Below are 15085 nucleotides of genomic sequence, written 5' to 3'. Positions count from 1 at the left end.
TCCACCCCAATCTCCTCATGAGATTAGTCTTTCTTATTCTTCTCATCACCCCCAGACCAACCGCCAAGCCCACCCCACCACTTACCAGCATTCTGCTCACGACGCAGCTGGCGAAGCTCATCCCGCTCCGCTTTGTGTTCCTCCCAGGAAAGCTGCGCCGCGGCTGCTGTGACAGGGGACTCGCCATCCGACGCGCCATCAGCATGCCCACTACGGACATGTGCAGGCAGCGGCCGAACGGCGTCCTCGCCTCCGTAAATGCGGAGTGCAGTGCCAAAGGCCCAGTCTACGGCCTCCTCAACAGGATGGTCAAAGATGTAGGGCAGGAATGGGACGACCGATAGACCGAGCTGTAATCAAATTAGTATAAGCGCCTCATAAAATCAATCAAGAAAGAAGAAAAGCAAAAGAACATACTCCGATTGGCACCCAAGTGCGCAAAAACGTGACTTTGCTCCCCTTCAGCATGCGCCCAGAGTATCTCACTACACTGTGGATGGTGAACGCGGGCAATCCCATACTTGCCACACTCTGGAAAACGGCGCGCTTGGCCATAACCATACGATAGTCCTCCGCAAGCGAGATTTCCGTCGTAGGCCAGGGTTGTAGCGCATCATTGGGTCCGCTCAGAGGGCGAGAGAGGTTGCCCGTAGCCATGCCACGGATGATTTGTGTCTGGGGCACGTCGCTGGCATCCTTGTAGGACTCGCCGGGTGGGGTGAGAGCGCGGCGGTTGCGGAGGTAAGCTTTGTAGCCTTCGTGGCTTACGTCGCCGATAAGGTATGCCCAGGAGATACCGTAGGCGGAGCGGACGAGCCACGGGTGTGCGACTGGGCGGAAGGATTCACCAACGTCTGAGGTGTAGGCGACGTAACGGTGGGCGGAGAGGAGGATGGTACGGACGCGGCTACCGTAGGCTGCGTAACGGAAATTGGTGTCGGTCGAATCGACAGAGCTGGGATCCGAGGAGTCCATGGTTAGTTTGGTCTTGTTCCCTTGCTCAACTAAGCTTTTGTGAGGCAGTTGAAGCTTGGGGAATCTTTAGTGGAGTATGTCATGTCATAGCCAGCAATAAGCCGGGAAGTGGAGTCGTCGGACTTTGCGGGCAATGCCCCTCGGTCCCTCCGCTCCGCTCTAGGCAAGAGACCACCCATCACAACTAAAGGTAAAAAAGATGCGACGGAAAGACAAAAAATTGCAAAAATAGTGAAAAATTGGGCAGCTCAGGTCAATCGTGACTTACTATGAAGAGTAATGGTCCTCGTAATAGTCAACACGATCTAGGAGCTCTTGCAAGCGCGGAGAAAGCTTTCCCGACGCAGAAGACTTGCTGGGCGGCAAGACCGGCGGCGCATCTTCCTGGCCACCACCACCAACTGAACCTGAAGCCATGTTGATTTTCACGTGTAGAACGAACGATTGAAGGAAATAAGATCAAAAGAGCGATGCTAGTTATGTAAAGAAGTTAAAACGCCTAAAAGAAAAAGCTGGGGATAACGATCGTGTGCACACGGAGTTCAATCGCTGAAAATCGCAAAAGGAAGAAAGTTGGGCATGCGCAAAAGTGATAGGTAAGACATCGAGATCAGGCTACGGCGGGTTCCAACCTTATAAGAGTGCCTCTGTTAACCGTCGGTGGCTGCCGAGAGACACAGCCATAGCCGGGGTATAGAGCGATGACCATGGAATAGTTTACTTCCCGGCCCGGTTCCACGAATTGGCCTCTGACGGCTGAGATTCGGGTAAAAGATGAACTATATTTGCTTTAGCCGGTTCAGATACGAAGCTTATTCGATCTACATGCTTTATCTTCAATTTGAGAGGATTTGTTTTGGCAACAGTTTTATTCGATCCGGAAACAGGGCTCGTGCTTTACCCGGGGATGTCCACATGCCGGGCCATCTCGGGGATCGAAAAATGCTGAGTCATGCATAGTGAACCAATCAAGATATGGCTTGGAGCTGTCAGTAGTATGGACATCATGACCCGCTGGGGTACAAAGTCCGTATAAGGTTGGGCGCGGCTAGAAATGGGAATATGGCAAAGAGTTTGAGGACGGAAGTAGTTCCCTGACATGAAGCAAGCTAGAAGGAGGATAATTCGTCATTCATATCCTTAGCTTGACACTGCTAGCCAGTGCACAAAAAAAAGGAGCTCACTAGTTGAACACCACATCATTTCTATATCTGGTATGGCGCAGTAATTGTAATTCAGATAAAATGATATGTTACGCATCCAGGGAAATCACATCATCGCGCTTAGTTCCCTCAATATACGAGATAACGCTTTGTTAGAGCCATGATATAGGTAGGAAAAGGTGGCTTGATGGATATCACAATCACCTTAACATTCCAGCGTATCCTATAGAGTAACGTATACTAGTAGGTACCTGGGTTTATACTCAATAATATTGCTCTCTATATCTTGAATACCTTGCTACTTTGAATGCGGTTAGTGAGGGTGTTCAACTAATTTTGTGGTGTTCAATTAGAAAGCTCCAGAAAAAGAAAAAGAACTAAAGGAGCCCGCCATAAAGGTACAGTTGCAGCTGTCCATATATCCGATCCTTATTCGCAAATTTCCAGCTGTGTCGAATCTTGCTTTGACTTCTGTCAGTTTATTATCTTGCAGGGCCACGTTAACTGGGAGCTCGGCTTCACCCCGATCACACGGCCTTTCTCGGAATCTCCTCCTCCGCAAAAGGGATGAGAATCATGACACTTTCCCCCTCGGGCCTCAGTGACAAGATCTCGTCATCATCGTCGTATAGCTTCATTATCTAATCCAAATCGACAGAAATCGCATCCCCGATTTCCTCAGCATCCTATTCATCATTTTGATCATTCGACCCAGCCTTGATGATACTTCAGTTACTAGACGCTGTCATCTTTCGTAGTAGCAATTCTGAAGCGGTAGTCAGGTAATACTTCATTTGTAATCTGCTGCGTAGTCGCAGAAACTGAAAACCCAAAGAGAAGCATGTCGGCGCTGTTGAGAATATTGAGGGGACCGCGAAAGTAAATTGGCAGATAAGCCCCTGTGGTTGCCACCGCCTCTTTCGAGAAACTCCATATACTCATCTGATGGATCTGCGATGGCGACCCAAATCTCAAATGCAAATTGCCCGATCATAAAGTATCTAAAAATTAGCATTTTCAGGGCCGAAAAAGTAAATATGGAGTGCACCTACCGGCCCTGCGGTCTTTTGGCCATAAGGCAATGGCGAATCCAATTAGGCATATTGGCCTTGTGAAAGGCCGTATCATGCAAGGGTCTCAGGTCAACTTTTACAGGCTGGTCTTGCGAAGCTTGGGTTGTCGCAACGCCCTTCTTGGGCGGCTAAGACGGCTTGGGCGGCATAGCTGTGGTTGGTGGAGTGAGCTCTGAGTGAGAGATATAAGATCTGGTTGGTAGGGTGCTTGAGCAGCAAAATTGTCAGTTTCTCACGCAAAAGGATCTAGGTAATGCCGTAAATTAGATGGTGACGTCCTCTCACTTTGCTCTTACTCAAGCATGGGGTGTCTTAGAATATTTCCAGCGAAACATTTGAAATGGGGAGACTAAGAAGTGCAGCACTTATTTGTAAGCAATCTGAATGTTGGGAAATTTTCGGAGCAAGCAGGACTTGTCATGTAAATGGCAAGTTACTGGTGTGTATGAGAGAGTTGAAGAAGGAAAGAAAGATTGAAATGATCTGGGGTATTAATGGTCGCCAAAAATCAAAAATGAAGCCATACAAAACGTTGTTGATACAAAGTGAAATTCGCGAAATCATGATTGCATCACCGCCTGCACACCAAAAACCGCAAGAGTAACATTCGGAAATGATACGAACTGCCATCCACCGCCGCATCCGCGAGGGAATTCATGGAAAGTGCACATGCTATGATGATCAAACTTTTCAACGTAACTAATTTTGAAACTCTATGGGGCCTTCTTGCAGTATACTTTCTTGAACGAAGAAACTCCTCATGGCCTTGTATACAGAACAGTCTTTCAGTGAAAGGTTAACATAAACCAGCGGTCTTCAATCAGAACCTTGGAATCTTGCATCCCACTCAATGTCTTTCGAGAGAGGACTGTTGATGTCCTGGCCTCACGGGCCATTACGGGAGATCACATGATATATAGCTGCTGAGTCATTCAGAGACGCTAACCAGATCAGGGAAGGCGGTCTCGGAGCCAACTTCGTCTCTGTCAAGCCTGAGGATTCCGCTTCCACATCGCTGCCTTTAATCTTCAGCTCTCCCATTCAATCACTCAAGATGGTCGTCTACTACCAGATCGCCGGCAAGAAGGTCGGCTCCCACGTCGTAAGTGGCCGAAACATTTCCTTCCCCACCGCTGGCACCGTCGCCCGCCTATCCCTTTTTAAGTCCAATGCACGGCTACAGAAGGAAAGCTCAGCAGGCTAACCAAATATCTTGGTGATGACAATAGCTCGCCATGGCCACTCTCGGCACGATCTTCGCTGGTTCCTGGGCTGCCGCCGGTGGTGGCTCCAAGCCCAAGACCGCCGCTGGACCCCCCATCAACGCTTCCTCCAAGGAAGAGGGTGATTTCATCCAGTACGTGAACTCAGCTACCCGATAACTCAATTGGGCGTTGGAACAGCTGGAATGCTTAGCCATAGCTGGAATCTTGCGCAATTGAAGCTGTACAATGTTACTGACAGCTTTTCTACAGGAACTTCTTGAAGGAGGTTGACGGAGGCGACAAGAAGCCCGCTTCCGGACACTAAACGTTCGTCAACTTATACACGGATGTTAACTATGGATCGGCACGATATGAAACCGCGTGATGCATGAGTCGAGTCGCCCCATCCCATTCGTCGTTTTCCCTGCACCGTTGCATCGAGACGTGTCGGCCTTGGAGATGTTCTGCGAAACCCGAACGGGCTGATCCCGGAAGTCGATGGATGGATTTACATGGATCTGTACATAAGAGGCGTGTACGCTGCATTGAAGAATTGTTCCTTCTATCATTTGATTGGGTCTGTGATCCTGTGCTTCGGGAATAGTTGGCTTTCAGCCTATGCCCATAGCTTGATATCACCAGCACTATAGGTGTCTGGCAGACTATCTGCACTCTTCCATGGTCATCCTTGTCAGATGATGTTGGCTTGAAAGCAGATTTGTAGAGCATACCCGTTGTGACTGCACCGTAGACAGGAGTCGGTGTCGCCTAATATTAAAGCTGTAGCTACGTTGAAAGGGTTCAAGTCAGACGAAAAAAACCAAACTCGATCACAGTCCTCGTCTCCCAACGGACAATGCTATATCCCACGGTCGCACAGTCCGACTTTTGGCTCAGCTTCCACTCCGCCGGCATCCCGAACCTTCACACCTTAACCGCCAACTATCCTTCAACCACCTTCCCAACTTCTCGGGTCCGCATCCCCGCTGCATATATCGCAATGAAACCAGTACCATTCCCATTTGCCCTTAACATCGGCACAGACATCGTGCACCTCCCCCGAATAACCGCCCTCCTCACGCGCCGTGGTAACTACCTAACACGCTTCACCCGCCGCATCCTCTGCGACCAAGAACAACGCGACTTTCACCACCGCTTCAAAGAGTCCCTATCTCTCCAATCACAATCGCAAAACAATTCTGCTACACCCACGCGCTCCTCATTCGTTACAGCCGACATGACGCGCTGGCTCGCAGGCCGGTTCGCAGCGAAGGAAGCCGCGCGCAAAGCTGCCCCAGACGGAGCGGCGTCAATCGGATGGAAAGACGTTATGGTTCGGGTGCAGGAAGAATCGGACTCAGATCTGGATACGGATGTGAACACGGGTGTGGCACAGTCTCACCTGGTTAACGGGCTTAGTCGGAAGCCGGAGATTGTGTATTTGGGGAGTGCGGAAGACGGGAGTGATAGTCGGGTTGGAAAGCTTTCTATCTCTCATGATGGGGAGTACGTTGTTGCGACTGTTTTGGCTGCAGGTTGAAGGGATAATTGGGTCTTTGGATGATCTGATTGATCTTACTACTACTGCGCAACGAGTGCGTCGAGGGCGATAACCCGCCGCGCGCGACGAAGCGTTTGCTCATATCATACCTGTATCCGAGGAGCACATGCTACACATACCAATGACGAGGATCCTGGGCATACTGTGGCATGAGTGTACCCAAGTAGCCATGGTCGCTTGCTCGGTTGGCCTCGGGCCTCAGTCCTCACAAGGTACCAAGGACATTATGGGCCTGCTTCTGTGGGAAATACAGTATCTCCAGGCCTTGCACATATACATGACAAACTGCGAACGATGTTGTCATATTAAGATGCTATAACATTTGCATTGATTGCCTGTAAACTACCTGCACATTATCTCAATTATCTCTTTGTAACATTAATGAAATTTGTGAAACAGCTGTGTGCTCTATAATTCGTCCATTCGTCGCGATAGTGGAAGCACGGAAACTCTTATCGCTCCGTTATCAACGCCGGGTTCCGCGGGGCTTGCCTCGGTCACATATTACTCTCATAGACTACGCTGCTCAAGGAACACAGGCAAGAGCAAAATAAGAAGATAGTTGCACTTACCGGTATGTCAATATCCCTTCTACCACCTCCAGACGTCCATGCGCAACCAAATATCCCCATTATATCGAGCACCACTGACTTGACTCATAGCAAACATGCCGTTTTCTCACCACAGCCACTCAGGCCAATTCTGCCCTGGCCATGCACAAGACTCCCTGGAGGAGGTCATCCAAACAGCGATTTCCAAGAAAATGCAAGTGTTCTGCCTAACAGAGCACATGCCTCGCCACAAAGAAGACTTCTACCCCGAAGAGATCGAAGTCGGCCAAACAGAAGCCTGGCACGAATCCAACGAAGCCGCTTACTGGGAAGAAGCGCAACGACTCCGCACAAAATACGCCTCCCAAATCAAAATCATCATCGGCTTCGAATGCGACTGGATCCGTCCTGAGTCTAAAGATCTCATCAATCGCTCGCTATCTCGGTTCCCCTTTGAGTTCTTCATTGGCTCTATCCACCACATGCACACTGTTCCCATTGACTTTGATCGACCGATGTACGAGCGTGCGCGGGAACTTGCTGGCGGGACGGACGAGCGCTTGTTCGAGGACTATTTCGACGCACAACTAGACATGCTGAAGGAATTGAAGCCACTGGTTGTAGGTCATTTTGATCTTATTCGGCTTAAGAGCGATGACATGGAGCGCAGTTTCAAGACATGGCCTGGTGTTTGGAGTCGGATTCTAAGGAATCTGGATTTCGTTGCTTCCTATGGGGGTATGTTGGAGCTCAATGGAGCTGCTTTAAGGAAGGGGATGAGTGAGCCGTATCCCAAAGCTGAGATTTGCAAGGTAGGTGAAACGTGAGACCCTGAGTTTGAGCTCCATGCTAACCATACTTCTCTATTAGGAGTTCATAGCACGCGGAGGTCGCTTCTGTCTTTCAGATGACAGTCATGGCGTCGACCAAGTCAGTCTGAACTTCCACCGTGTACTGGAATTCTTAGATCACACCGGCATTTCGCAGCTGCACTACCTGCAGTTAGCGGAAACACCAGCTCAAGCCACAGCGGCCGATGCGCGATTTCCGCGTACACAAATCGCGTCAGTGTCCCTGGAGGAGCTGAAAAATATGGAATTTTGGGGCAATGTATAGTTACTTTAAGTGGGGCAGGCTATAATTTCCCACGAATAAGTTAATATAGATACCAGAGTCCATCCCATCTCGGATGCACGTACGAAATAAAACCGGGCTGTCATGCACGTATGGAGGATCGAGAACTCAATAATCATCACCGCTGAGCATATAGAGTTAGATCGACCTTGTATCGCCCGAAACAGCACCCGCCACGTTCCCATGAGCGGCAGGATCCAATGAGCCTGTAATCTCTATCCCCAGATTTGAATATAACGCCGAAAAAACGACTGACCATGGTCAAGCTCTGGGGGTGTATTTCTGATAGCCCATATTTCCGATGTTGTGGACATCCCAATCAGATCCCTGTTTAGCGCCACGCTAACTGGCGGCGCAAATTGGATATTTTTCCCGAACCATTTGCTTAGCCTGAGACAATGGAATTGATATGTGCTAAAGTCTAAGTGGTTTTCCCCCCTGCAAGGTCTTCTGCAGCTCTATTGCGTGCTATCTCGAGAAACTTTCAGGCTTGTAGCTTTGGCGTTACCCCTCCTTAATGCACTCACCATAGAACATAGATATGATCGTCACATGCCTTCCGCTCTACCATATTGTATCAAGGCTCGTAATTGAGTGAACCAATGGTGGAGCAGCAGCATTGGTTTTTCTGACTGTGAGTGGCTGCCGGCTATTACGTCGTGAGGGCAAAGACCCACTTGGAGAAAACGCGGATAAAGCTCTCGGAGCCCCTCGTTTTTCTTCTTCTGTCATCAATTACTTCTATTCAATCAAATTTACCCCATTACCGAAATCTACTTTCACAATGGCTGTCGAAGGTCTCAAGGCGTTTGAGAAGATTCTCATCTCGGCTGGAAACAAGGTCGACTTCCCCGCGATCGGTGCCATGATCGAGATGCACTACACCGGCTGTCTGTATGACCCGAAGGCTCCCAACAACATGGGCACAAAGTGAGCATCAGAATAACGTGTTATTGTCAATTGTCCGGTCTTCCTCCTGCTAATATGCTCCTTCGTCAATAGGTTTGACAGCTCCTACGACCGCGGTACTCCTCTTGCTAGCAAGATCGGCGTTGGACGCCTCATTAAAGGTGCGCTAGCCCCCCTATACCGACCGAATACCTCCACATCGAATACCTATAAAAAATTCCAGAATGACCTCAATCCTCCAATCACAGAGCTCGAAAATTGCTAATGCCCCTCGTATAGGTTGGGACGTTGGCGTTCCCCAGATGAGCCTGGGCGAGAAGGCCTTCCTGCAAATCCCCTAGTAAGTTTTCCTCTCTCGACATGAAAATATCATGTGGCTGACTTAACGCAGCGACATGGCCTACGGCGAGCGGTACGTTATAGCACCCGATCTATATGTGGATCCCGACAAATACCCCATTCGCATGCTTTCGAAAGCCCAATATCTATAGGGAATGCACAATCATCTAGTTTCTGCAAGATACTAAATTATTATAGCGGATTCCCTCCTGTCATCCCCCCCCAAGGCGGATCTTGTCTTGTAAGTTGTGGTCTATCTCTAGTTATAGGGTCCGGCAAAGCTTTAGGACCAAGCAGGAATTGGTAGCTAATATTTTCCATTACAGCCAGGTTGAGCTCGTCAGCATCGGTGGAAAGCGTGCTTAGACAGTTTCGTCCGAGCCACAATATGAAAATCGCTATTTGAGTGATGAAGCGGTGGACTAGAGTCTAGGGGGGCGAAATCCCAACCAACAAAAGCTCCTTTCATCCAGCTTGATCAATCGTGAAAACCGGAATTCAGAACGGTGGCGAGCCACATGATTTCATACTAAAACTCCGTAAATCTTTCTGTAACAAGAAATCGTGCTATCATGCTATCATTGGGAAATGTCTTTCGAGAATTTCAATATCAATATGCGCCCTGTCACGCACCCGAGTACCACGGTGCTACCTGATACGGCTATTGCAACGGAACAGCTTGGGACATAGTCAAATGGTAATGCTAGAAAATTAACCCCGTTATGGGTAATCCAGCGGCGGCAATTACTAAGACCGAACCCTATCGGCTGTGGGGAACAAATGAGGCTCGCTGAAGCATCTGTTGCCGAATTCACATACTGCCCAATATTGAAGGAGCCGACTTTCGTATGCAGATAACCAGAGTGTGGTTCACCAAACAAGGGCCCACGAGGAAAGTGGAAGTGGAATTCTCTTGAATCTTGTTCGATTTCGAGCACCAAGGTACATTGGCCAGATGTTAGATCCCAGATCTTGATAGTCGAGCCCATTGCGGAGGCGAGTTGCGTTCCATCGCGTGACCAAGACATGACAACGGGCCGTCTCAGAAAGAAGGGAATCTCTTCGACTTCTGGACCTTGATGTCCCTCGAGATGTAAAACACCACTGCCAGTATATGCATCATGAATCATAATGCTCCAATTGTCTGCAGTGGAGGCAAACCTTGTTGCATCATGCGACCATGTCACAACATGTCCAATCTTGTCCACTTTTGAAGTACACAAGTGCTGGCCAGAGTTTGCATCCCATGTCTTAACGAGGCTGTCGTATGAGGCTAATAGAAGCCTTGATCCATCCTGTGACCAGGCCAAGGAAGCGCTAGGTTCAACAGACTCTATACTCACGGAACACTGACCAGTCGATAAATCCCATACTCTGAGAATTCCTTCTGAACAAAGGGACGCAAGGCGTCCATTTTCTGACCAACAAATTTGATAAATAGTGCCGCCGTGGTTCTTCGTCAAAAGGCAATCTGCTGTAGATGGATCCCAAATCTTCATTTCCCTGTCTGAACATGAGGCAAAGCATTTCGCGTCAATCGACCAGATGATCTTGCTCACGGGTTGAGAATGATCTTTCACAGTCGTGGACGAATTCAAGTCCCATATTTTAATGGTCGAGCCATATTCACCAGCTGATATGAGTTGTTTCTCGTCGGCTGACAAGAGTAGAGAGCTTGCACTGTCATGGCCTTGGAAAGTTGAGAGACATTGGCCAGTAGATGGGTTCCAGATTTTGATAGTTATGTCATCGGATGCGGACGCAAGTGTCCCATCTCTCAGCCAAATCACAATACGAACGGATTTAGAATGGCCTTCAAGTATTGACACCTGTTTTCTCGTAGACAAATCCCAGATCACGATTGGACCCTTCCTTGACGCCGAGGCAAGCAGTCCACCGCAACGTGACAGTGCAAGATACGTAATACGTATGTCTTTTTCTGTATTCATCGTTGCAATGGACTTCCAACTGACAGGGTCCAAAATCCTGACCGTGTTAGAGAGCCAATCCGATTGGATGAGGTTCATCCCATCCTGAGACCAGAGGCTGAGACTACCAAACTGAGCGAAGAGATTCCGAGTTGATATCGTCTGACTGGAGAAAACATTCCAAGTTTTAATTATACCATCGCATGTCACAGTAACAATGCCTTTTCCATCGTATGAAGGGAAAGCAGAGCGGATCTGGCTATCATCACCTTCAAGTGTCAGGACGCATTGACCAACTATTCGATCCCAAACTTTGATGGTCAATGGGGAGAACTCGAAAAAGTCTCTTTCCTTCAGAGACCAAGATACGGAGACAAGATGTGTTGTATCTTGTGACCAAAAGACAGCTTTCACAGGACCTTCATGTCCGTGCAGAGTCAATAGACACTGCTCTTTCTCTGGGTCCCATATCTTGATCTGGCGGTCATATGAGGCCGAAGCAATATATTTTTCGTCGTGGGACCAATTGATCGATGTGCCATACACCGTGTGTGCCTGGATGGATGACAAACAGCTACCGCTTGCCAAGTCCCAAAGCTTGATGGAACCCTCTTCCCCCAATGACGTGAGCCGTTTTCCATCGGGTGCCCATTCCAAATGCCTGACACCAACTTCATGAGCAGCAATGTTCTGAAGACACGGGCTCCAATTTTCAATGGCGGGTTTTATCGTCACCCATTCTGGCTGCTCTTCTTGAAAAAAGACCTTGGTTCTGCTGCACGTGGGAGTGAAAAGAAGGACAGAGTTGTATATTCCCATAGGATGATGCTCAATCATATGTTTGTGGTAACGGAAGAAACGTGATGCATCGAAAACTTGACCATAGAGTGGTGTTGGCTTCATAAGAACATTTTTAGTCAAATGATGTTCATGGAAGCAATTAGCAACAGACTTACCTTAGTCAAAGCCTCAAGATTGAGCATGTCTTCAAGTCCCTTTGAAACGCTCTTTAAGAGGCTTAAGGCTTCTAACCAGAATATGAACTTTATCGAAAAGAATTCGTGCACCAAGCCGCCATTCTGGAGATAATCATGAGTAGCCGCTCCTTGGTCACAATCTTGCAGATGATCAATCCAATAAATGCATGAATATCGACTTGTTGCAAGTGGACCCAAAGCCATGTTTTCTTCATATACTGGGTTGATAGAGCCATCTGTTTTCCCCAAGGAGAGAATGTCTCGTCGAAGTTCCTTATCCATGATGGCAAGAGATTTCTCAAGGATGAACTTGTGCTTTGCTGCCATTCCAGCAGGCATTATTTCGGTTTTGGCCTTCTCAAGCAAATAGTCCTTTGCAGATTGGTGTACAAAAAAGATAGTGTTCTCCGAGACGGTCAAGAAAGATCCACAATATCCTATAATTTCTTCCAACGACTCATACCCATCTTCCAAGACGTACTCAGGCAATTCAATGAAAGCTGTCAGCTCATCGATTGTGATAGGCCTATAGGTGGTGGAAATTAGGCCAAGTATATCTTTGCAAAGAGGAGCTTCTTCGTGCTCACAAACGTGCTGCATCATTCGTTCATACAGCGCATCAAGTCCAGGTGGGAAAGCAGTGAGCTTTTCGATGGTCCTCAAGCGGGGTATGGTGGCTAGCCTTTCACAGACCAAAGCAACCCACAAGAACGTCCCTTGTGCATTCAATAGCAAATAGGAATAGACAGCGTCGAAAATCTGCTGACTGTATCTTTTGAGCTTCGCCAAGTGCTGCACCCTATCGTAAATGAATATTTTGACCGCCTCGGACACAGAACTCTCATTCATCTCCAGTGCCATCCTTTGGTTATCTGGTATCATGCTCATATGCTCCTTGATTTGTGGCCAATTTCGACTTGAGATAATCCACTTGACATGGGGATGGGTCGACGAGACTTGAACTATGAGATCCAACAGTGAAGACAGCCCAGTGGTGCATTCATCCAAGGCATCGATTATCAAACAGGGCTCCTCTAAATGCTGTAACATCTCAATGAATATTGCCGACAGTGCATGCCATGCATTTGGGTTCTCAAAGAGTTGCTTTCCTGATTCGTCATATCTCTGTCGAACATAAGAAATGAGGGATGGGTCCTGATCAATCAACATATAGATCAACCCCCGCAGCACAGCCGTTGCGTAATTCAAGCGTGTATCGGTGGCTTGGCAAAAGAAGAATGAGATAAATCCTGTGTTCATATTCGAGAGTTCATCGATAATTCCACACAAAAGCATGGTCTTGCCTTTCCCCGGGTCTCCTCGGACCCACAAGATTCCTCCACCCTTTACTCTGTGATGCCAGTCTAAGAAGTTCTTGTCTTCTAGAGCCCAATTATACGAGTCCCTCAACAAACCACCCTTTGTAGCTTCGATGCGAGACTTATCGTCGCGGGGATTGGTTGTTTGCAAATCTTTTAGACAGGCACGATCCTCGGCACCAAAGGTATATTTTTCTTTTGTTTTGTCACCTTCGAAAAGAGTCAGCTAATTCAAATTCAAAGCCACATGCATCACAAGGTTGTTTTACCGACTTGTGAAGTCCAAGTAAGAAGCTTCCATAGCAGCCTCTTGAACCCAGGATCCTCTTCTGACCCAAACCGCACCATATCACGATGATTGCCATAAATGCTGTAGATATCATAACCATCCAACGTCGCAGATTCCTCAGTCACAATCTTTCCAATGACAGGGAAGGGAAGTTCTTCAAAAAAGCAGGCAATACCGATTGCCCGACCACTTTCTCGCACTCTTCGGATCATAGTCAGGAAATCGACTTGTATTGAGTCCAAAAGCTGGTTATCTCGTTGCAATATGTCTAACAGCATCACATTCGTGGATTTCACAAGGCCAAACACTGAAGCAGGAATCTTGGCCCAATCTGCCATCCAAGCTCCCCTGTGTGGTGTTCCCATGAATGCGATTCCCTCGAGGCAATCGAAGAGAGCCCGCGACTGAGGCTCGGCGGCGTTTTGTGAGAGAAGAATAGTCTTTTTGCACACTAGACCTCCAAGGCTATGAGCGACGAAAATCAGTGGACGAGAGGAAGCATTGCAAAAGACTCGGTCCGCTGTTAAGTCCCCCAAAAGGTTCTGTGCGTGATTGATGAGACGGTTCGACGACACGACTGATTTTCGTGCGACATTTGCATCGTATCCATACATCAGAACCCGGGCATTGAGTTTGGGAGGAAGTAGTATCTTTGGCCATGGTGTGGTTTGGCCGACGGCGGTCCAGGTCTTGTCGCGATCGCCGGTCAACCCATGTACAAAACAAATATCGACGACCGCATCAGAGCACTCATGGATAGTTTTAAGACCAAACTTGAATGCGGACGTTGGAACAGGTAGTGGAGAAGGGTTGGTTTGGTAGCGTGGTGGGGCCAACACTTCACTAGTTGGATCTGGAGTTTCTGGCACGTAGGTGATCGGTTTTCGTTGTTTTCGCCATTTTTTGAATTTATCCATTATCTGCTATCTGGAATATAGAAAAAATGCTATAGATTTCAGATCAATGTTTTTTGGACATAATGTGATATTAAATATGGGATGGGATCATGTTTTGAACTGAGGGGTTAGTGGGAACGAGTTAGCGCCGGCGATGCGCTGTGTATGCATGATAATCAGGACTATACCACTCTAGGTAAGATGTGTCTACGTACCTTTGCGCATAGCCCTCTAGTCAGAGGATCTACTGGCTAGAAGCACGCCCGTGATTTTCCATCTATTTTAAGCTTCTCTAGTTATGGTTTGCGGATGCGGATTGATAGTAAACTAGTTTTATGTATGATCGAAAGAAGGCTATTCCGCTTCTGATCGATGCGAGGCCTTGAAATTCTTGAGAAGATTTATTAGAATTCAAGTCCATGAGCAATATATTCAATATACTCGTGGACCTACTCCGCCTTCGCCAGGTTTTGCTCAGCCCCGTCTGCGGCAGTGGCATGACGTTCTTCTCTCTATTATTGGCAAATCCCTACCTCGCAGAAAGCGGAAAACCTGACTGAACTAGACGATGGTCAATCTGAGCCTTCTCTTCATCAGGTTCATCTGTGAGGTGAACAGCAACTTCTTCTCCAAAGTTTCGCGCGATTTCTTCCAATTTGAGACGAGCAGTCTCAGGAAGAAAAAGTAGATGTCTGTAGTTGAAAAAAGCCAGGCTTCCCCGGTAATCAAGTCAAGGCAGGGGCTTCACATACCTGGAATGGAAATG

General features: G+C 47.9%; 6 protein-coding genes across 6 annotated transcripts; 4 read left to right on the top strand and 2 right to left on the bottom strand.

Annotated features, from left to right (window-relative positions):
• Positions 1-23: 23 nt before the first annotated feature.
• On the bottom strand, positions 24-1430 carry N7503_002608 (uncharacterized protein; the record flags this gene model as incomplete). Its single annotated transcript, XM_057062155.1, has 3 exons — positions 1244-1430; positions 418-1039; positions 24-350 (listed from the first exon to the last, which is right to left on the bottom strand). The coding sequence occupies exons 2-3, from the start codon at positions 973-975 to the stop codon at positions 24-26; spliced, it is 885 nt and encodes a 294-aa protein (XP_056926117.1). The 5' UTR covers positions 976-1039; positions 1244-1430.
• Positions 1431-4265: 2835 nt separating this feature from the next.
• On the top strand, positions 4266-4741 carry N7503_002607 (ATP19 family protein; the record flags this gene model as incomplete). The annotated part of the gene is made up of 3 exons (XM_057062154.1): positions 4266-4313; positions 4441-4568; positions 4687-4741. 3 exons carry the CDS (start codon positions 4266-4268, stop codon positions 4739-4741), a joined length of 231 nt encoding a protein of 76 aa, XP_056926116.1.
• Positions 4742-5272: 531 nt separating this feature from the next.
• On the top strand, positions 5273-5956 carry N7503_002606 (uncharacterized protein; the record flags this gene model as incomplete). Its single annotated transcript, XM_057062153.1, has 1 exon — positions 5273-5956. One exon carries the CDS (start codon positions 5273-5275, stop codon positions 5954-5956), a length of 684 nt encoding a protein of 227 aa, XP_056926115.1.
• Positions 5957-6644: 688 nt separating this feature from the next.
• On the top strand, positions 6645-7644 carry N7503_002605 (histidinol-phosphatase; the record flags this gene model as incomplete). Its single annotated transcript, XM_057062152.1, has 2 exons — positions 6645-7340; positions 7399-7644. The coding sequence occupies 2 exons, from the start codon at positions 6645-6647 to the stop codon at positions 7642-7644; spliced, it is 942 nt and encodes a 313-aa protein (XP_056926114.1).
• An 802-nt stretch (positions 7645-8446) lies between these two features.
• N7503_002604 (FKBP-type peptidyl-prolyl cis-trans isomerase) lies at positions 8447-9276 on the top strand (the record flags this gene model as incomplete). The annotated part of the gene is made up of 5 exons (XM_057062151.1): positions 8447-8592; positions 8665-8732; positions 8851-8911; positions 8963-8983; positions 9237-9276. 5 exons carry the CDS (start codon positions 8447-8449, stop codon positions 9274-9276), a joined length of 336 nt encoding a protein of 111 aa, XP_056926113.1.
• A 324-nt stretch (positions 9277-9600) lies between these two features.
• Positions 9601-14340, bottom strand: N7503_002603 (uncharacterized protein; the record flags this gene model as incomplete). The annotated part of the gene is made up of 4 exons (XM_057062150.1): positions 9601-9613; positions 9730-11735; positions 11795-13344; positions 13404-14340. The coding sequence occupies 4 exons, from the start codon at positions 14338-14340 to the stop codon at positions 9601-9603; spliced, it is 4506 nt and encodes a 1501-aa protein (XP_056926112.1).
• Positions 14341-15085: the final 745 nt, after the last annotated feature.

The sequence above is a fragment of the Penicillium pulvis genome (genome assembly GCF_028828015.1).
Source record: "Penicillium pulvis strain IBT 33274 chromosome Unknown contig_12_segment0_segment0, whole genome shotgun sequence".
NCBI classification, from domain to species: domain Eukaryota; kingdom Fungi; phylum Ascomycota; class Eurotiomycetes; order Eurotiales; family Aspergillaceae; genus Penicillium; species Penicillium pulvis.
Note: the sequence above shows the minus strand (reverse complement) of the source record. Positions and strands in the feature narration are given on the sequence as shown.